Source organism: Anolis sagrei, chromosome 7 (assembly GCF_037176765.1).
Source record: "Anolis sagrei isolate rAnoSag1 chromosome 7, rAnoSag1.mat, whole genome shotgun sequence".
In the NCBI taxonomy this organism is placed as follows: domain Eukaryota; kingdom Metazoa; phylum Chordata; class Lepidosauria; order Squamata; family Dactyloidae; genus Anolis; species Anolis sagrei.
The window spans coordinates 24215644-24236848 of NC_090027.1; the positions used below are offsets into that span (position 1 = coordinate 24215644).

General features: G+C 43.7%; 1 protein-coding gene across 1 annotated transcript; it reads left to right on the plus strand.

Moving 5' to 3' along the window:
* Positions 1–7894: 7894 nt before the first annotated feature.
* Positions 7895–20757, plus strand: LOC132782618 (E3 ubiquitin-protein ligase MARCHF5-like). Its single transcript, XM_060787458.2, has 6 exons — positions 7895–8044; positions 13871–14073; positions 14316–14446; positions 17965–18148; positions 18391–18560; positions 20209–20757. Exons 1-6 carry the CDS (start codon positions 8013–8015, stop codon positions 20377–20379), a joined length of 891 nt encoding a protein of 296 aa, XP_060643441.2. The 5' UTR covers positions 7895–8012; the 3' UTR covers positions 20380–20757.
* The last annotated feature ends 448 nt before the right edge of the window (positions 20758–21205 follow it).

A 21205-nucleotide genomic window follows, 5' to 3' on the forward strand; every position in this document is an offset into this window, starting at 1 on the left:
GGAAGGGGATGAAGTGACGTCATGATCAGGCGCTTAAAGTGGCAGAAGCCTTTTTTCATTCTCTTCTTCTAGGCAAGTCAACTTGAATTATACCCGCTTCCCATCTCCCCTTGGAGACTCGAGGCGGCTTACAACATAAATGGCAGCCATTCATTAATAATATTATTCTTAATATAATATACTGTTGTTGTTCATTCGTTCAGTCGTCCTCATGGACCAGACCATGCCAGAGCTCCCTGTCGGCTGTCACCACCCCCAGCTCCTTCAAGGTCACTCCAGTCACTTCAAGGATGCCATCCAGGCCTGTAGCGAGGGGGTGGTTTTAGGGGTTCAACCCCCCCCCCCCGAAATGTTTCAGATTTTTAAAAAAACCTGGTTTACTCATGAATTTTAACTGGTTAACCAAATCCCCATGCTAAGTCTATGAGATGCAAAAAATTAAGAGTCCCTCCAGAACTGCAAGCACAATCTCAGGCAAATACTGACAATTTATTCACACTGTCATTACTTGCAACAATAGCCGATGTAGCGAAGCAATCAAGTTGGGGGGGGGGGTGTTGAATGCTCTCATTAAAGAGGCCAGACTTGGTGGAGGTGGTTGACAGGGGCGGACCTGCAGGCTATTGAAGGTTGCTCTGCCCCCTGCTGTGCTCTTTGCTTCAGCGTGAGCTAGAAGGCAGGTTTCAACCCTCCCCCCCCCCCCCCGAAAATTTCAACCCCTCCTGAATTTTTTTTCTGGCTACGGCCCTGATGCCATCCATCCATCTGCGAACATATTATCCCCTACGAACCATCAAGATTACTAAGATCGGAGGGGCCCTGCTCTCGGTCCCGCCGGCCTCACAAGCGCGGCTGGTGGGGACGAGGGACAGGGCCTTCTCGGTAGTGCCCCCGCGACTTTGGAACTCTCTCCCGCCAGAGCTTAGAACCGCCCCAAGAATCCTGACATTCAGGAAACAGGTGAAGTCATGATTATGGAGACAAGCCTTCGAAGAATGAGACAATGATCTGGATGGAAGACGGTGTATATTCGATTTTAGTATGATGACTGACCAATGTAGTTTTAAATATATGTGCTTTTAAAATGTTTTATTGTAATGTGTATTTTGATATTTTACCGATTGTATGTGTTTTTATGGTTGGAGGTGAGAAGCTCGGTATATAAAACTTTGAAATAATAAATAAATAAATAAATCTTGCCCTTGGTCGGCCCCTCTTCCTTTTACCTTCTACTTTCCCCAGCATAATTGTCTTCTCTAGGCTTTGCTGTCTCCTCATGATGTGGCCAAAGTACTTCAACTTTGCCTCTAGTATCCTTCCCTCCAATGAGCAGCCAGGCTTTATTTCCTGGAGGATGGACTGGTCCAAGGCACTTCTTGCAGTCCACGGCACTCTCAGAACTTTCCTCCAACACCACAGCTCAAAAGCATCTCTCTTCCTTCGCTCAGCCTTCCCTAAAGTCCAGCTCTCACATCCGTAGGTTACTACAGGGAATACCATGGCTTTGACTATGCGGATCTTTGTTGCCAGTGTGATGTCTCTGCTCTAAATTATATACTACTCTAAATTATATTATTATCTATTATGTACATAAATAAAAATGTAATGTTAGTTTGTGGGATTAACAGAACTCCAAAACCACTGAATGAATTGACATCAAATTTCGACACAAGACACCTAACAGTCCAATGAGTGTCCATCACCCCTAAACACACACACACACAACCCCAGCGGAACAGACTTAAAAAACCCCAAAATACATAATATATACATATACACATACACTCATGCACACAATCATACACACACACACACGTATATATAGCCACAAACACACACCTAGTGTTTTGGAGTTGTAGTTCACCTCCATCTAGAGAGCACTTTGGACTCAAACAACGATGGATCTGGACCAAACTTGGCACGAATACTCGATATGCCCAATTATAAACACAGATGGAGTTTGGGGGAAATAGACCTTGACATTTGGGAGTTGTAGTTACTGGGATTTATAGTTCCCCTACAATCAAGGAGCATTCTGAACCCCACCAATGACAGAATTGGGGCAAACTTCCCACACAGAACCCCTCATGACCAACAGAAAATACTGTGTTTTCTGGTGGTCTTTGGCAAGCCTTCTTACACCCCCTTGCAACCCCCCCCCCCCCCCCCCCGGGTCCCAAACCCCAGGTTGAGAAATGCTGCCTTAAGGCCATCCAGTCCAACTCCCTTCACCAGGGCAAGATCGGGCCACCCAGCCATTCACTCACACACATATATGTATATGACAGATGCAGTATCAAAGATTTGAAAGGGACCCCTAAAGAAGGACAATGATACGTTGCATTTTCCAGAGTAGGCAGCGTTGCTGTGGCCCAGTCTGGTGATCGGGAAAATATATATAAATGCTCTGTGCATAATGACCATCACTCAACAAATTATGATTTTGTCATTTGGGAGTTGTAGTTGCTGGGATTTATAGTTCACCTACAGTCAAAGAGCATTCTGAACTCCATTTTGCTACTGTTTTTAATCGTAATGTAAATATCTGATATGCAGGATGTATTTTCATTCACTGGACCAAATTGAGCACAAATACCTGATACGCCCAAATTTGACTACTGGTGGGGTGGGGTGGGGTGGGGGGTTGATTTTGTCATTTGGGAGTTGTAGTTGCTGGGATTTATAGTTCACCTACAATCAAAGAGCATTCTGAACTCCATCAACGATGGAATTGAACCAAACTTGGCACACTGAACTCTCATGACCAACAGAAAATACTGGAAGGGTTTGAGTTGTTGAACAACAAGATGGAACTTCCCCATGAGGTCACATAGGTGAGAAAGATCACTTTTCCTATGAGTTTCCACAAACTCATTTCCTTATGACTTCCAGAAACCTTCCTGTAGTAACCACTCTTAAACTCTCATAAACTTCCTTCACTATCTGCCCAAAATCCATCTCTGCCTAACTTAACCAAAACTCTCAAAGACTACTTCACTAGAAGTCCTCCATTAACCCATAACCTTCAAAATACAATACACAACAACAACAACAGTTGTTTATTCATTCAGTTGCTTCCAACTCTTCATGGCTTCCTGGACCACCCCATGACTGAGCTCCCTACAGCCATGGCCATCCCCAGTTCCTTCAAAGTCAAGCCAATCATCCATCCATCCCTTGGTCTGCCCCTCTTCCCTTTTCCTTCCATTTCCCCCAGAATCATGCTCTTCTCCAAGCTTTCCCGTTTTCTCATTGTGTGACCAAAGTACTTCATCTTGTCTCTAATATCCTTCCCTTCAGTGAGCAGTCGGATTTATTCCCTGAAGTACGGACTGGTTGGATCTTCTTGTGGTCCAAGGCACTCTCAGGATTTTCCTCCAACACCATTTTCAAAAGTGTCTATCTTCCTTTGCTCAGCCTTCCTTATGGTCCAGCTCTCACGACCATTGGTTACTACAGGGAATACCATTGCTTTAACTATGCGGATCTTCGTTGCCAGTGTGAAGTCTCTACTCTTCACTATTTTATCAAGATTGGTCCTTTGCTCTCCTCCCAAGAAGGAGAGGTCTTCTGATTTCCTGGCTGGAGTCTGTGTCTGTGTCTGCAGTAACTTTGCACCTAGAAATACAAAGTCTGTCACTGCCTCCATGTTTTCACTCTCTATTTGCCAGTTATCAATCAGTCTGGTTGCCAGAATCTTGGTTTTTTTAATGTTTAATTGCAACCCAGCTTTTGCACTTTCACCCTGATGGGAAGGCTTCTCAGCTCCTCGCTTTTGGCCATCAAAGTGGGATCATATGCATATCTAAGGTTGTTGATGTTTCTTCCAACAATTTTAACCCCAGACTTGAATTTGTCAAGCCCCGCACATTGCATGATGTGTTCTGCATACAAGTTGAATAGGTCGGGTGAAAGTAGACAGGCCTGCCGTACACCTTTACCAATCTTGAACCAGTTGGTTGTTCCGTAGTCTGTTCTTACTGTGGCTACTTGGTCTTTACACAGATTCCTCAGGAGACAGACAAGGTGGCTTGGGATCCACAGACCCCCAGAACTCGCCACAATTTATTATGATCCAGTCAAAGGCTTTAGAATAGTCAATAAAACAGAAATAGATGTTTTTCTGAAACTCCCTGCTTTTCTCCATTATCCAGTGGATATTGGCAATTTGGCCTCTTGTTCCTCTGCCTTTTCTAAACCCAGCTTGAACATCTGGCAAGTCTCGCTCCATGTCTTGCTGGAGTCTTCCTTGCAGGATCTTGAGCATTACCTTACTGGCATGAGAAATAAGGGCCACTGTACAGAAGTTTGCGCAGTCTTTAGCATTTCCCTTTTTTGGTATGGGGATATAAGTTGATTTTTTCCAGTCTGATGGCCATTCTTGTGTTTTCCATATTTGCTTGCATATGGCATGCATCACCTTGACAGCATCATATTTCAAGATTTTAAACAGTTCAGCTGGTATCCCGTCGTCCCCTGCTGCCTTATTGTTAGCACTGCTTCTTAAGGCCCATTCAACCTCACTCCTCAGGATGTCTGATTCTAATTCAGTCAAAACTATTCTCGATATTATTATCCTTCCTATACAGTTCTTCTGTATAGTCTCGCCACCTTCTCTTGATCTCTTCAGCTTCTGTTAGGTCCCTGCCATCTTTGTTTCTTACCATGCCAATTTTTGCCTGAAATTTACCTCCAATGTTTCTAATTTGCTGGAAGAGGTCTCTTGTCCTTCCTATTCTGTTGTCTTCTTCCACTTCCATGCATTGCTTGTTTAAAAATAGTTCCTTATCTCTTCTGGCTAACCTCTGGAATTGTGCATTTAACTGAGCATATCTCCTCCTATCACTGTTTCCTTTTGCTTTCCTCCTTTCTTGGGCTACTTCCAGTGTCTCAGCAGACAACCATTTTGCCTTCTTGGTTTTCTTTTTCTTTGGGACGTGCTTTGTTGCTGCCTCCTGAACAATGTTGTGGACTTCTGTCCATAGTTCTTCTGGGACTCTATTCTTATCCTTAGTCACCTCCAGATTGGATTACTGTAATGCACTCTATGTGGGGCTGCCCTTGAAAACGGCCCAGAAATTTCAATTGGTACAATGGGTGGCAGCCAGGTTACTAACCCTCCTGTTTAAGGAGCTCCACTGGCTGCCATTCATTTTACGGTCCCAATTCAAGGTGCAGGTTCTGATCTACAAAGCCCTGAACGGTTTGGGACCCGCCTACCTGCGTGACCGCATTTCTGTGTACGAACCCACATGATCTCTTCGATCATCTGGAGAGGCGCTGCTCGCGCTCCCACCTCTTTCACAGGCGTAACTGGTGGGGACGAGGGAGAGGGCCTTCTCGGTGGTGGCCCCTCGACTGGAACTCACTTCTCAAGGACATCAGACATGCCCCAACTCTGGTAGTCTTTAGGAGGAGCCTGAAAACGTGGTTGTTCCAGTGTGCCTTCCAAGAATAAGGAAACTATAAGCAATATGCCCTCATAATGCACTTTATCACTGAGTTAGGACTGACTGTGTTCCCTCACTTCTCTCTGTAAATGTGCACATCACGTCAGCATTATTTTTATTTTAATCTATTACATTTGGCCTGGCCATTGGTTTTTAAATGCTTGTATGTCACTGTTGATTGTTTATTGCTTATTTTTGTTTATTATTATTATTATTATTATTATTATTATTATTATTAACTTTATTTATACCCCGCAAAATCTCCCAAAGGACTTGATGCGGCATACAATGGCCAAGGCCGCCAACAAACAACAACATACAAATATACAGTAAAACTCATAAGCAAATAATAAAACATCAAGCAAAACAATAAAACTCTAAAAACAATGACACTATGACGCATTTAAAAACCTAAAGGCCAGGCCAAGTGTAATGGATAAAATTTAAAAGTGCTGAACTTGACATGAGGTATGTAGAGGTTTTTGGAGGTAGGTGCAATGTGCAGACAATCCTAGTCTCTAATAAAGTGCATTTGGGACATGATGCCGGGAGTTTCCTAATCTGGAAAGGCACACTGGAACAGCCAGGTCTTCAGGCTCTTCCTAAAGATTGTCAACGTTGGGGCTTGTCTGATGTCCTTGGGGAGAGAGTTCCAGAGTCGGGGGGCCACCACAGAGAAGGCCTTGTCCCTCGTCCCCACCAAACGCGCTTGCGACGCAGGTGGGATCGTGAGCAGGGCCTCTCCAGATGATCGAAGGGATCGTGTGGGTTCATATATGAAGATGCGGTCATATAAATACATGTGATTTATATAAATTGTATTGTATCGATTGTTTTATTTATTGATGTATTGTGGGCTTGGCCTCATGTAAGCCGCACAGAGTCCCTTGGGGAGATGGTAGTGGGGTACAAATAAAGTTTATTATTATTATTACTATTTACTAAATCTAGTGCTTTAAATCTGTTCTTCGCTTCCACTGCATATTCGCTAGGAATGTTAGTGAAAACATAATTATATAACAATAATAAGATTCTTATTTGTGGGCAACATTTCCAGGTTTTCCCTGGCATTCTTTTTAATCAAGGATATGTTATTTATTTCTTCAAACTTCAAGAAAGGAGATTCCATCTGAACATGAGGAAGAACTTCCTGACTGTGAGAGCAGTTCAGCAGTGGAACTCTCTGCCGCGGAGTGTGGTGGAGGCTCCTTCTTTGGAAGCTTTTAAACAGAGGCTGGATGGCCATCTGTCAGGGGTGCTCTGAATGCAATATTCCTGCTTCTTGGCAGGGGGGTTGGACTGGATGGCCCATGAGGTCTCTTCCAACTCTGATTCTATGATTTACTAACTTACTCATTGTGTATTCTGCTTTTCTCCCCAAAATCTCCTATCCTTAAACTGGATTGCCTTTTCTTCTGCTGTTTTGGAATATGTGCGCCAGCTGCGCCCGTACCTTGGGAAGTCTGACTTGGCCACGGTAGTCCACGCTCTGGTTACATCCCGTTTAGACTACTGCAACGCTCTCTACGTGGGGTTGCCCTTGAAGACAGCTCAGAAGCTCCAACTAGTCCAATGCTCGGCAGCCATGATTTTAACAGGAGCGGAGCGCAGGGAGCATACAACCCCCCTGTTGCGCCAACTCCACTGGCTACCGATCTGCTACCGGGCTGAATTCAAAGTGCTGGCGTTGGCCTTTAAAGCCCTAAACGGTTCCGGCCCAAGCTACCTATCTGACCGCATCTCTGCCTATGAACCCACCAGGACTTTGAGATCTTCCGGGGAGACCCTGCTCTCGATCCCGCCTGCTTCTCAAGCTCGGCTGGCGGGGATGAGAGATAGGGCCTTCTCGGTGGTGGCTCCTCGGCTGTGGAACGCCCTTCCTACGGACATTAGACTAGCACCATCTCTAATGGTATTCCGCAAAAAAGTGAAGACCTGGATGTTTGTGCAGGCGTTTGAGTAATTTAGTGCAATCTGGTAATGGAACATAGGAATGGAACAATGGACAACGAACCTGGACTACGCTTGGATGATGAGAAGATTGGGTACGGTTATTTTTTGTAATAATTGTGCATTGTAATTGCTTATTGGTAATTTATGGATAATGTGTTAAGTCAATTGTTATATGTTGTATGGAACCACTGCTGTTTCGACTGTTTTTACTGTTTGTGAACCGCTGTGAGTCGCCTTCGGGCTTGAGATACAGCGGTATATAAGCAAAGTAAATAAATAAATAATAAATAAATATATTTCCCCCTCCTAAGCCAGCCCTCCCTCAAAGTAACTTAATATTCCGGCTGCAGGGAAGTAACTTCTCTTTCCTCCTCCCTGTCTTGCCTCACAAAGACCAATGACATTCCCTTCCGCCTTGAAGAGGAGCCACCGGAAGTGGCGTCACCGTACCAGCGAGACTGGTCTCAGCGGGAGGAAGAGGCCCTTCCGCCGGGGCTGCGCAGTTAGAGCCCGGCTGGACCGACGGCGCATGCGCAGGCAACTATGGCAGCCGGGAAGCACTGAAATCTTGGTTGTTTGGGCTTCGCGTTTGGTTGGGGACCGTTGGGGATGGCGGCGGCGGCCGGAGAGGCCTCGGAGAGGTACGTGCCGCCACTTGAACGGCCAGGCTCAATTCCTTGGAGTCTTGGGAGTTGTATTTTGATAAGATCTGTCTTGAGCAAGAGATTTGTAGTCCCAATATCTATTTCCAAGGACTTAACCCACTGTGAGCAATGCTGTGGAGTCTTGGGAGTTGTAGTTTGACAAGGTTTGTCTTAAACAAGCGATTTGTAGTCCCTATCTCTATTTCCAAGGACATAACCCGCTGTGAACAAAGCTGTGGAGTCCTGGGAGTTGTAGCTTGATAAGATCTGTCTTGAGCAAGAAATTTGTAGCCCTAATTTCTATTTCCAAGGACATAACCCGTCGTGAGCAATGCTGTGGAATCCTGGGAGTTGTAGTTTGACAAGGTTTGTCTTAAACAAGAGATTTGTAGTCCCAATTTCTATTTCCAAGGACATAACTCACTGTGAGCAATACTGTGGAGTCCTGGAAGTTGTAGTTTGACAAGGTTTGTTTTAAACAAGAGACTTGTAGTCCCAATTTCTATTTCCAAGGACATAACCTGCTGTGAGCAATGCTGTGGAGTCCTGGGAGTTGTAGTTCGATAAGATCTGTCATGAGCAAGAGATTTGTAGTCCCGATCTCTATTTCCAAGGACATAACCCTCTATGAGCAATGCTGTGGAGTCCTGGGAGTTGTAGTTCGACAAGGTTTGTCTTAAACAAGAGACTTGTAGTCCCAATTTCTATTTCCAATGACATAACCTGTCGTGAGCAATGATGTGGAGTCCTGGGAGTTGTAGTTTGACAAGGTTTGTCTTAAACAAGAGACTTGTAGTCCCAATTTCTATTTCCAAGGACATAACCTGTCGTGAGCAATGATGTGGGTCCTGGGAGTTGTAGTTTGACAAGGTTTGTCTTAAACAAGAGACTTGTAGTCCCAATTTCTATTTCCAATGACATAACCTGTCGTGAGCAATGATGTGGAGTCCTGGGAGTTGTAGTTTGACAAGGTTTGTCTTAAACAAGAGACTTGTAGTCCCAATTTCTATTTCCAAGGACATAACCTGTCGTGAGCAATGCTGTGGAGTCCTGACATCTTACTCACAGCCTGTATTGTTGATAGCTGACATCTTACTCACAGCCTGTATTGTTTTGCAGAGCACTGCCATTTGTGCTATGTTAGAAATACTGTAAATGCAATATTATGTAACCAGAGCCACCCTGTCCGATATTATGGCTACAGTGCTATGCCTCAAGAACATCCTCGTTTGACAAGGTTTGTCTTAAACAAGAGACTTGTAGTCCCAATTTCTATTTCCAAGGACATAACCCGTCGCGAGCAATGCTATGGAGTCCTGGGAGTTGTAGTTTGATAAGATCTGTCTTGAGCAAGGGATTTGTAGTCCCGATCTCTATTTCCAAGGACATAACCCTCTGTGAGCAATGCTGTAGAGTCCTGGGAGTTGTAGTTTGACAAAGTTTGTCTTAAACAAGAGATTTGTAATCCTGATTTCTATTTCCAAGGACATAACCCACTGTGAGCAATGCTGTGGAGTCCTGGGAGTTGTAGTTTGATCAGATTTGTCTCGGGCAAGAGATTTGTAGTCCCAATCTCTATTTCCAAGGACATAACTCACTATGAACAATACTGTGGAGTTCTGGGAGTTGTAGTTTGACAAGGTTTGTCTTAAACAAGAGACTTGTAGCCCCAATTTATATTTCCAAGGACATAACCCGTCGTGAGCAATGATGTGGAGTCCTGGGAGTTGTAGCTCCAATTTCTATTTCCAAGGACATAACCCGTCGTGAGCAATGCTGTGGAGTCCTGGAAGTTATAGTTTGACAAGGTTTGTCTTAAACAAGAGACTTGTAGCCCCAATTTATATTTCCAAGGACATAACCCGTCGTGAGCAATGATGTGGAGTCCTGGGAGTTGTAGCTCCAATTTCCATTTCCAAGGACATAACCCTCTGTGAGCAATGCTGTGGAGTCCTGGGAGTTGTAGTTTGAAGATATTTGTAGTCCCAATTTCTATTTCCAAGGGCATAACCCCTTGTAAGCGATGCTATGGAAGGCTGGGAGTTGTAGTTTGGTGAGACAGTGGCAGAGAAGGCCAAGGAATTGCGACTCCTAGGATTTGAGCCAGGGCAGCCAAAGTGGGGCCAATCTGCATTCATTTTACATTCATTTTGTCAGTCATGGACAAACTTTGGCCCTCCAGAGTTTTGCATTTCAACTCTCACAATTCGTAATAGCCATAGGCTATTAGGAATTGTGGGAGTTGAAGTCCAAAACACCTAGAAGGCCGATATTTGAAGTGGATCCTTGTACAAAGCAAGCTCGAAGGAAGTAGGACTACATTCAGAAAGAGGTGGGGATGATTACAGAGGAAAGTCAAAACAGAAAGTGCAACTAGGACTTGGGAGGGCGACCACGAAGAAGTGTCAATACTTGCCACTGAAGACTCGAGTTAGGATGGCCCATGCCTTCATATTTCCCATTTCTCTGGCTGTAAAAGAGAATTGGAAGAAAATCAACTTTTTTGATAGGGCGGAAAAAACAAATAAATGGATCCTAGTACAAAGCAGGCCTGAAGTCCCTAAAAGCCTATGTAACTCAACTATCTAACTGTCATACTTTGGACACAGCATCAGAGGAGAGGACTCTCTAGAAAAAGACAATACAGGCCAAGTTGCAAACATCCAACTTACAAACTAGTTAAGAACAGGAAGTGAGGACCCTTGTATATATACCTTGTAAGTCGGAGCACCCGGTGGCGCAGTGGGTTAAAGCCCTGTGCCGGCAGGACTAAAGACCGACAGGTCGCAGGTTCGAATCCGGGGAGAGGCGGATGAGCTCCCTCTATCAGCTCCAACTCCTCATGCGGGGACATGAGAGAAGCCTCCCACAAGGATGATAAAAACATCAAAATCATCCAGGCGTCCCCTGGGCAACATCCTTGCAGACGGCCAATTCTCTCGCAACAGGACGCTCCTGACACGACAACCCCCCCCCCCCCAAAAAAACCTTGTAAGTCGCTCTGAGTCCCCTTTGGGGTGAGAAGGGTGGCATATAAATGTCGTAAATAAATAAAAAATAAATAAGGTCATGTATCTGGCATGACTGTATGGAGTGTCGTTACCTTCCTGCCGAAGCAGTACGTATTGATCTACTCACATTTGCATGTTTTCGAATGGCTTGGTTGGTAGAAGCTGGGGCTAACAATGGGAGCTCACCCCACTCCCTAGATTCGAACCACCGACCTTTTAGTCAGCAAGTTCAGTAGTTTAATCTGCTGAGTCACCACAGGCTCTATTTATATGTCTGTCTATCTATCTATCTATCTATCTATCTATCTATCTATGGCTGGAGTTACACTTAAAAGTGTCCCTGGTCTGACTTACATAAAAGTTCAGCTTTAGAACGAACCTACAGAAATGATCTTGTTTGTAACTTGGGGACTGCCTGTAATCCTTGACAAGATAGAAAGACCCTGTTTCAGGTGAATGGACTCAATCCATAAAGCCATGGCTGCCCTGAGTTTGCAAGACCTGAGGAAAGCTGTTGAGGATAGGAGCTCTCTTCTGTGAGAAGGTTTTTCTGGTCTTTGCAGGAATTGGTTAGTGTTGCTTTCAAGCCTTAAATCTGCTTCACAAAAAGAAAAACTTTCCTTTGCAGGCGTCAAAGCTTCCTCTATGGGGTTTCTCTTTGTGTAGGCACAAAAAGGATGGGAGTTTTAGTCATCATAGTTGGAGGGCATTAAGTTAGTAAAGTTAAACGCCCCTTGGACAGGCTCCTTTTCTAAGTATACATGGACAAGATAGAGAGTGATAGCGTGGTGTGTTGGACTGGCATACAAAAAAATAATTGCTCTTCAGCAAACCATGTAACCAACTGTTTGGCTTGATGCAAACCAGTCAGGCTCTGCCAGACCCACAAAATTATCGTATAAAGTGGAGAGGAGAGTCATGGATGTCATTATGAATCATTGGAAGACAAGCACTGAAAAATTAGCAAGGTTAATGGCTCGGGAGATACCAATACCTAATTTTAAAAACTGTAGTATAAATTAACCAAGAAACCAGGAAGTCCCAGATTAAAATGTCATCTACTGACAGGTTACCTTTAGCATTCTGATTGTTCAGGGTTTTCCCCACCCCTTCTGTCTTTTTAAATATTCGTAAATCTGACCTTTAATAAGCTCTTAGGTATGTCAAGTGCATTAAGTACTCAGGAAATGCATGGCAAAAGCAGCATACATTGGGTGCGGCTGCCTCACATCTGAACTACGCCTCTGCATTGGGCCTAATTTTAAAGATGCAAAGTAGTAATATTAATGAATGATTACAGTGAGTTTTCAGAATGTTTCATACATGTTAATGGACTAATATGTGAATTATTCTAAAACCTATTTCTTCAGAGGAACGGCACTGTTGATGTTGTTGTTTATCTGTTCACTCATTTCCAACTTTTGGTGACCTGGACCAGCCCATGCCAAAGCTCCTTGTCGGCCGTGGCCACCTGTAGCTCCTCCAAGGTCAAGCCAGTCACTTCAAGGATACCATCCATCTTTCTTGCCCTTGGTCGGCCCCTCTTCCTTTTTACTTCCATTTTCCATCATTCTCTTCTCCAAGCTTTCCTGACTTCTCATTATGTGACCAAAGTACTTTATCTTTGCCTTTAATATCCTTCCCTCCAGTGAGCAGTTGTGAAAGGACCAAGGCAGTGCCATCTCCAGCCCACCCCCTGTTTGGGTATCAGCCAGCTCGCCAATGACTTAAATCAAGAAATAGTTTTCTAAGATCTACAAAGACACTTGCTAGAACACCTCAGCAAGCGAGAGTCCAAAAGTGGCAGGCTAAAACCCAGAACCTCAATCAATGGCTGATACTAAATGAGAGACTCCCCCCTGGGCACACAGAAAACTGGGCGACTTGGAAGGCACTGAACAGACTGTTCTGGCACCACAAGATGCAGAGCCAACCTTAAGAAATGGGGCTACAAAGTGGAATCCACAACATGCGAGTGTGGAGAAGAGCAAACCACAGACCGCCTACTGCAATGCAACCTAAGCCTTGCTACATCCACAATGGAGGACCTTCTGTAGCAATACCAGAGGCATTCCAAGTGGCCAGCTACTGGTCAAAGGACATTTAATAGAATAGCAAGTCTGCAAACTTTGTGTTTTGATTGTTTGTTTGTTTTTAATGCAATACAAATGTTTGGTTCGCTCCTGACATGATAAATAAATATAAAACAATAAAAATATATTTTTAAAAAGTGTCTCTCTTCCTTGGCTCAGCCTTCCTTACGGTCCAGCTCTCGCTTCCATAGGTTACTAAAGGGAATACCATTACCGTATATTCTGGCATATAAGACAACTGGGCATATAAGACGACCTTTTCCAGTTAAAATATAGAGTTTGGGATATACTCACTGTATAAGACTACTCCTTTTCCAACACACACCAAATAAAATTTTTAAAAGCATCAGATTTGATATCAATATGGTAATTTTGCTATTACTGTACCTCCTTCTCTGCCTCTCTGATCTCGCACATGCGCACCTGCACCACTTCACTCCAGTCTTCAGGAGCGAGATCTGAGAGGCAGAGGAGGAAGTACGGTAATAGGATACAAGGGCAGGCCAGAGAGATGGGCCTTGTACTAGTTTTTTCCTCAAAACATTCCGCTTTCTGATGTGCGCAGGGCTGTGAAAGAGAAAGTGCCTGGCTCAAAGCTAGTTAGGAGGAACTGGTGTCTCAGTGAACGACTTGAACCTGGGTCTTCTAAGTCCTTCTCACTTTCCCAGCCTCTGCATTGCCTGCTCTAAACACTATTTTTTCTTGTCTTTACCTCCCAGGCATTGCTGGGTCTGTTTTGCCACTGAGGGCGATGACCGGTCAGCCGAGTGGGTCTGTCCCTGCCGTTGCAAGGGTTCCACCAAATGGATCCACCAGGCCTGCCTCCAGCGGTGGCTGGACGAGAAGCAGAAAGGCAACAGCACAGGCAGCGTGAGTTGTCCTCAGTGTGGCACCGAGTATCGCATTGTTTTCCCCAAGCTGGGTGAGTACAAAGCTGGCAAGTCTATTCCAGTCTTTCTTGAGAGCAGATAGTCCACTGTTGAAAGCTTACAATGAATCATGTGGGTTTTCACTCTATTTATTCATAAGATTTCCTTAGAAAAGAGAAATATATCAAATATATCTGGGGGTGCCTAAATGTCCACCAACGAAAGGAGATGATTGCTCAGAGTCAAGTCATGGAATGCCTGCAGGTCTCACATTTTGAAAATCCTTTCTTTTTAGGCCCCTTGGTTTATTCCTTGCAGCAAGTGGACCGGGTTTTATCTAAAGTGAGTCCCTTTGCTGCAGCCGGCATTGTGGTGGGGACGCTCTACTGGTCGGCAGTCACATACGGAGCTGTCACAGTGATGCAGGTAATTCTGATTTTGTGGGAGAAGAATGTGCCTAAGGTGGTTGTCCATGTGGGTGGATCTCTTCCTGAATCGGACGAAACAAAATTCAGTGGGATTGATCAGTGGAACTGTAATCACTTTGGATGATTACTCAGTTGGATCAGAAAAGGGTTACTGTATATACTCAAGTATAAGCTGACCTGAATATAAGATGAGGCACCTAATTTTACCACAAAAAACTGGGAAAACTTCTTGACTCAAGTATAAGCCGAGGGTGGGAAACGCAGCAGGTACTGGTCAATTTCAAGATAAAAATAGATACCCATACAGTTAAATTAATTGAGGCATCCGTAGGTTAAATGTTTTTAAATATTTACAGTATTTCAAAGAAAAACAGTAAACTAACTCTGTATATGGAAAAGTAAGGCCAATAAAAACAACATGGTATCAACAATAACTTCATAATAATAACAACAACAACAAGCCATCAGAACAAATGCAATTAAGGCCAGGATCGAAAAATCAGCTGATGACCCAAAATGAAACTGTGCAAGGAAGCTGATGAAACCATTGATCATATGCTCAGCTGCTGCAAGAAAATCTCACAAACAGACTACAAACAGAGGCACAATTCTGTGGCCCAAATGATTCATTGGAACTTATGTCACAAATGCCACCTGCCAGTAGTAAAGAACTGGTGGGATCATAAACCTGCAAAGGTAGTGGAAAATGAACACACAAAAATACTGTGAGACTTTCGAATCCAGACTGACAAAGTTTTGGAACACAATACACCAGTCATCACGATTGTGGGAAAGAAAAAAGTTTGGATTATTGATGTCGCGATACCAGGTGACAGACACATTGAGGAAAAACAACAAGAAAAACTCAGCCATTATCAGGACCTCAAAATCGAACTGCAAAGGATCTGGCATGAACCAGTACAGGTGATCCCAGTGGTCATCAGCATCCTGGGTGCTGCTCCAAAAGATCTCAGCCAGCATTTAGAAACAATAAACATTGATGAAACCATGATCTTTCAACTGCAAAAGGCCACCTTACTTGGATCTGTGCACATCATTCGAAAATATATCACACAGTCCTAGACGCTTGAGAAGTGTTCGACTTGTGATTTTGTGATACGAAATCCAGCATATATATCTCGTTTGCTGTGTCATAGTGTTTTTGTGTCAGAATAATAACAACAACAACAACAACAATAATAATAGTAATAATAATAATACTTCATTTGTATCACACCCTATCTCTCCATGGGGACTCAGGCCAGCTTCCAACATAGTAACAGGCAAACATTCAATGCCTATATAAATAATGCAGAGCTAAATATAGATCTATAATTATATATACTAATTTCACATACGCATTTCCTCCTGAAATGTTTGCAAATCCTCTATATATGTGCATTTCCCATTTGCAATATTTGCAAGCCGTATATATCCATGTTTATATCTATCTAGACATCTCTCACTAAGTGTGTGTGTTTGCATTTCCCCTGCAATATTTGCAAGCCCTATATATCTATATTCATATCTACCTAGACATGTCTGTATATAATTGTGTGTGCATTTCCCCCCTGTAATATTTGCAAGCCCTATATATCTATTTTCATAGATATCTATCTAGGTATCTCTCTATACATAAATAATTATGTCTATACAGGATTTGCAAAGACTTGCAAATATGTGAGGGGAAAATTACTATATAACTTTATTTATATATATATATACACATATGCATACACAGAGAAAGAGAGAGAGATATAGATATATAGAAGCCTCTATATATTTATCGATATCTATATAGGATTTGCAAAGTCTTGGAAACGTAAGGGGAAAAGTCATATATATAAATAATGTATACATATACTTTGGTTTTCATGTATTTATTTATTTGTTTATTTTATATGTGAAAGACCTATGGTATAAGCATCAAATAAACTTGTCTTGACTTACATATAGATAACCACACACAAAAAAGCCAGGGAATTCGGTGGATTTGAAAGAGCCATACAAGCAAGAAGGACATAAACTATATCTCCTTTCCCTCCTTTCCTCCTTTTTTGATTGGAAAAGAAAACACACTTTAAGGGAGGGGAAGAGGAGAAAGAAATATATATTGCAAGCAATGGCTTCCAGGCTCCACTGCCCGGCCTTGACCCCATTATGAGCCAAGGGAGGCTTTTTCAGCCCATGAAAAGGACTTAAAAACTCATCTTCAAGTATATATTTTGTAAAATCTGAATTTCCAAGCAAAACTACAAGATTTTCTTCACCAGAGCTTGAATAGTCTTGTGATATTCCTGGAGTTCTAAATTTAAAAAAAGTAAATAAATCAGTATAGAATAATACAGTGGGAGGAGACCTCGTGGGCCATCCAGTCCAACCCCATTCTGCCAAGAAGCAGGAAAATCGCATTCAAAGCACCCCTGACAGATGGCCATCCACCCTTTGTTTAAAAGCCTCCAAAGAAGGAGCCTCCACCACACTCAGGCGCAGAGAGAGAGTTCCACTTCTGAACAACTCTCACAGTTAGGAAGTTCTTCCTAATGTTCAGGTGGAATCTCCTTTCCTGTCATTTGAAGCCATTGTTCCACTGTGTCCTAGTCTCCAGGGCAGCAGAAAACACGCTTGCTCCCTCCTTCCTGTATATGGCCATTCTGTCTCCTCTCAGCCTTCTCTTCTGTAGGCTAAACATGTCCAGCTCTTTCAGCCGCTCCTCATAGGACCCTTGATTGTTTTAGTTGTTCTCCTCTGGAAACATTCCAGCCTGTGAACATCTCCAAGCTGTGGTCTAAATTTCAGTAACTTGGCTGAAAATCTTATTTCCTGGGGCAGCTGCATTGGCCAAGCAGCAATATACAGTATATACTCGAGTATAAGCCTAGTTTTTCAGACCTTTTTTTGGGCTGAAAAAGTCCCTCTCGGCTTATACTCGAGTCAAGGTTTATTATTTTACTCTGTTATAAATACGTAATAAATGTTATATAATTATTTTACTCTGATAGAAATATGTAATAAATTTATTATTATTATTATTATTACATTTATTATTATATTATATTATTGTTGTTGTTATTATTACATTTATTATTTTACTTTATTATTGTTGTTATTATTACATTTATTTTACTCTATTTATTTTTATTGAAGGGTATGCAAGTTTTATGTAAAAATTACAGTTTTATGTAACTATTCAAAAACATTTAATCTCCTGATGCCTCAATTAATATAATTTTATTGGTATCTATTTTTATTTTGAAATTTATCAGTATCTGTTGCATTTTCCATCCTGGGCTTATACTCGAGTCAATCTGTTTTCCCAGTTTTTTGTGGTAAAATTAAGTGCCTTGGCTTATATTCGGGTCGGCTTATACTTGAGTATATACGGTAAATGAATTAATACTCTTTCTAGACCAAAAAAGAGATCCAAAATAAATTCTACAAGCTTTCAAAGTTCACAGGCTGCTTCATCACGCATTGATGTTAGAAATCACTGGCCGTGTCCCCTCCTTTTTTCAGGTTGTTGGCCACAAAAAGGGCCTGGACGTGATGGAGCGGGCGGACCCACTCTTCTTGCTCATGGGGTTGCCTACCATCCCAGTCATGCTGGTTCTAGGGAAGATGATCCGCTGGGAAGATTATGTGCTACGTGTCTGGCGGAAGTACGCCAGCAAGCTCCAGGCCCTGCAAGTTTTGGGGCAAGGTGAGCCTTGCACGCTCCTCCTCACCCTGGGAAACTGGGAGGCAGCAGGGATGAATCTCCCTGGCTTGTGCACTCGGTGCATAATACACAGAAGATATCTGGGGTTTCCACTTTGTTGTACAAATCCGTTGCAACTCCATATCTGTATAATTCAGGTGGGGACATTTCAATCTTCCAGGACTGCATCTCTGAGCCTCCCTTGCCTCATTTTCTCCTTGTTGATTCTCTTCCCATCCTGCCAGGGGTCAGCCGTCCCATTCCACAAGTCCCGCTGGCCGAGTCGCGCTACCAGAGCGACCACCTCTCCATCTCACGCACGCTCTGCGGGGCCCTGGTTTTCCCTTCCATTGCCAACCTGGTGGGTCGAGTGATGTTCCGTAGGGTGAACTCCAGCCTCCAGCGTACCATTCTGGTAAGTACTGAGATCGGGAGAGCTGCCAGGTTTTGTTTGTTTGGTTTTTTGTCATGTCAGGAGCGACATGAGAAACAGCAAGTCACTTCTGGTGTGAGAGAATTGGCCATCTGCAAGGATGTTGCCCAGGGGATGCCTGGATGATTTGATGTTTTTATCATCCTTGTGGGAAGCTTCTCTCATGTCCCCACATGAGGAACTGGAGCTGATAGAGGGAGCTCATCCGCCTCTCCCCGAATTTGAACCTGCGACCTGTCGGTCTTCAGTCCTGCCGGCACAGGGGTTTAATCCACTGTGCCACCGGGGGCTTTAGCCAGGTGAACTCGCAGCAATATTTGGCTCAGATCTCCAAGGAATCACAGTGTGGTACAAGGCAGCTTCTCTGCTACAGTGCCATGACACCATTAACCCAGCCTGCCCAGAGGTTGTGGTTCAGTTCTGGTTTTTAGAGTGAAGGAGCCAAGCTTGTTTGCTTGCTTGCTTTTGTATCAAAAGCATTGCATAATCATAGAATCATAGAATATTGAGTTGGAAGAGACCTTATGGGCCATCCAGTCCAACCCCCTGCCAAGAAACAGGAATATTGCATTCAAGGCACCCCTAACAGATGGCCATCCAGCTTCTGTTTAAAAACCTCCAACGAAGGAGCCTCCACCACACTCCGAGGCCGAGAGTTCCACTGCTGAACGGCTCTCACAGTCAGGAAGTTCTTCCTCATGTTCAGATGGAATCTCCTCTCTTGTAGTTTGAAGCCATTGTTCCGCGTCCTAGTCTCCAGGGAAGCAGAAAACAAGCTTGCTCCCTCCTCCCTGTGACTTCCTCTCACATATTTATACATGGCTATCATGTGTCCTTTCAGCCTTCTCTTCTTCAGGCTAAACATGCCCAGCTCCTTAAGCCACTCCTCATAAGGCTTGTTATCCAGACCCTTGAGTGTGAGTAGGCCGAAGCCTGTTAGAGTCAGTGGGCCAAAGCTAGTGTCGTCCTGAGGAGAGTGAGGTATACCTCAATATGAGAGAAGCCTCATGTGAGAAAGCTCCAGTGTGAAATCTGCTGTGTGTGAAGCTACTATGTATTTCATGTATTCTTGAAGGCTTTCATGGTCGAAATCACTGAGTTGTTGTGAGTTTTCTTGGCTGTATGGCCATGTTTCATAAACATTCTTTCTTGACGTTTCACCTGCATCTATGGCAGACATCCTCAGAAGTGAAGAAAATGGGGTTTATATATCTGTGGAATGACCAGGGTGGAATGTCGCTGGACATTGCACAGATATATAAATCCTATTTCCTAGTTTCCAACAGACCTCGCAACCTCTGAGGATGCCTGCCATAGATGCAGGGGAAATGTCAGGAGAGAATGCTTCTGGAACATGGCCAGACAGCCCAGAAAACTCAAAACAACCTATAACAACCTACTATGTATTTGTTTATTTGTGTTATGGAAATCTTGTTCTTGTAAATAGTGCAACCATATTATTTTATTAGAGAGGAAACCCTCCTATGGAAGATATAACATTGGTCTGTGTGTTTTTGTTCTTTCTCTCTTTGGGCTACTGGTACCAGGTCACGCTGCTGCAAATAAGTTACTCTGATGTACATTTATGCGAAGGGTCTTTTGTTAATAATATTTCTTTCCCTGCCGGCAGGGTGGCATTGCTTTCGTGGCCATCAAGGGAGCCCTGAAGGTCTATTTCCGGCAGCAGCAGTTCTTGATCCAAGCCAACCGGCGCATCCTCAACTTTGTGGAGAAGAGAGACGCGGAGAAGGACTTGTCGCAAGTTGATGAGGACAGCGGCAGCGAAGCAGGGCTCAGTTAGGGAGTGACGTGTGGCCCAAGGGACAGTGCACTTCCTGGCCTGCTTGAGAAGAGTTCATCAGAGAAAGCACTTTCCTCTCCACGGGAGACTTCAGGCTGGGCGGCTCCATTCCCAAAGGGAGACACTGACAAGCACCTTTGCCTTGGCCTCTGCATTATTGGAGGAGGGAGGCTGGGGCAGGACAGGTTGGATATCATCACTGCGTCCCCTAAAAGAGCACAACTTTTGTTTCCCAGCTGCTGGCTTCCTTGCAGTCTAGCCTGTTGACCTCATGCTGTTCTTTCTAGCTTTTCCGCCATGTTGATTTCGGATTCTGTGTGGCACTTCTTTGATCTCTTCACAAACCATGGTTTAAATTAAAAATGAAAAGAAACCAAATGTTTTTTTTTTTATCTTCACACATTTCTCTGTTTTGTTGTTCTTTGTTTGTTCAGTTGCTTCCAATTCTTCGTGACCTAATGGACCAGGCCAGGCCAGAGCTTGCTGTTGGCTGTTGCCACCCGCAGCTCCTTCAGGGTCAAGCCAGTCACTTCAAGGATATCATCCCATCCACCTCTTCCTTTTTCCTTCCATTTTCCCCAGCATCATTCTCTTCTCCAAGCTTTCCTGTCTTCTCATTATGTGGCCAAAGGACTTCATCTTTGCCTCTAATACCTTCCCTCCAGTGAGCAGCTGGGCATTATTTTCTGGAGTATGGACTGGTTTGATCTTCTGTGGTCCGAGGCACTCTCAGAATTTTCCTCCAACACAATGGTTCCCAACCTGTGGGCCTAAAATGGCTCTAAATTATTAAGTATGGTTTTCTGTGGGCGAGTAGATGTCGATA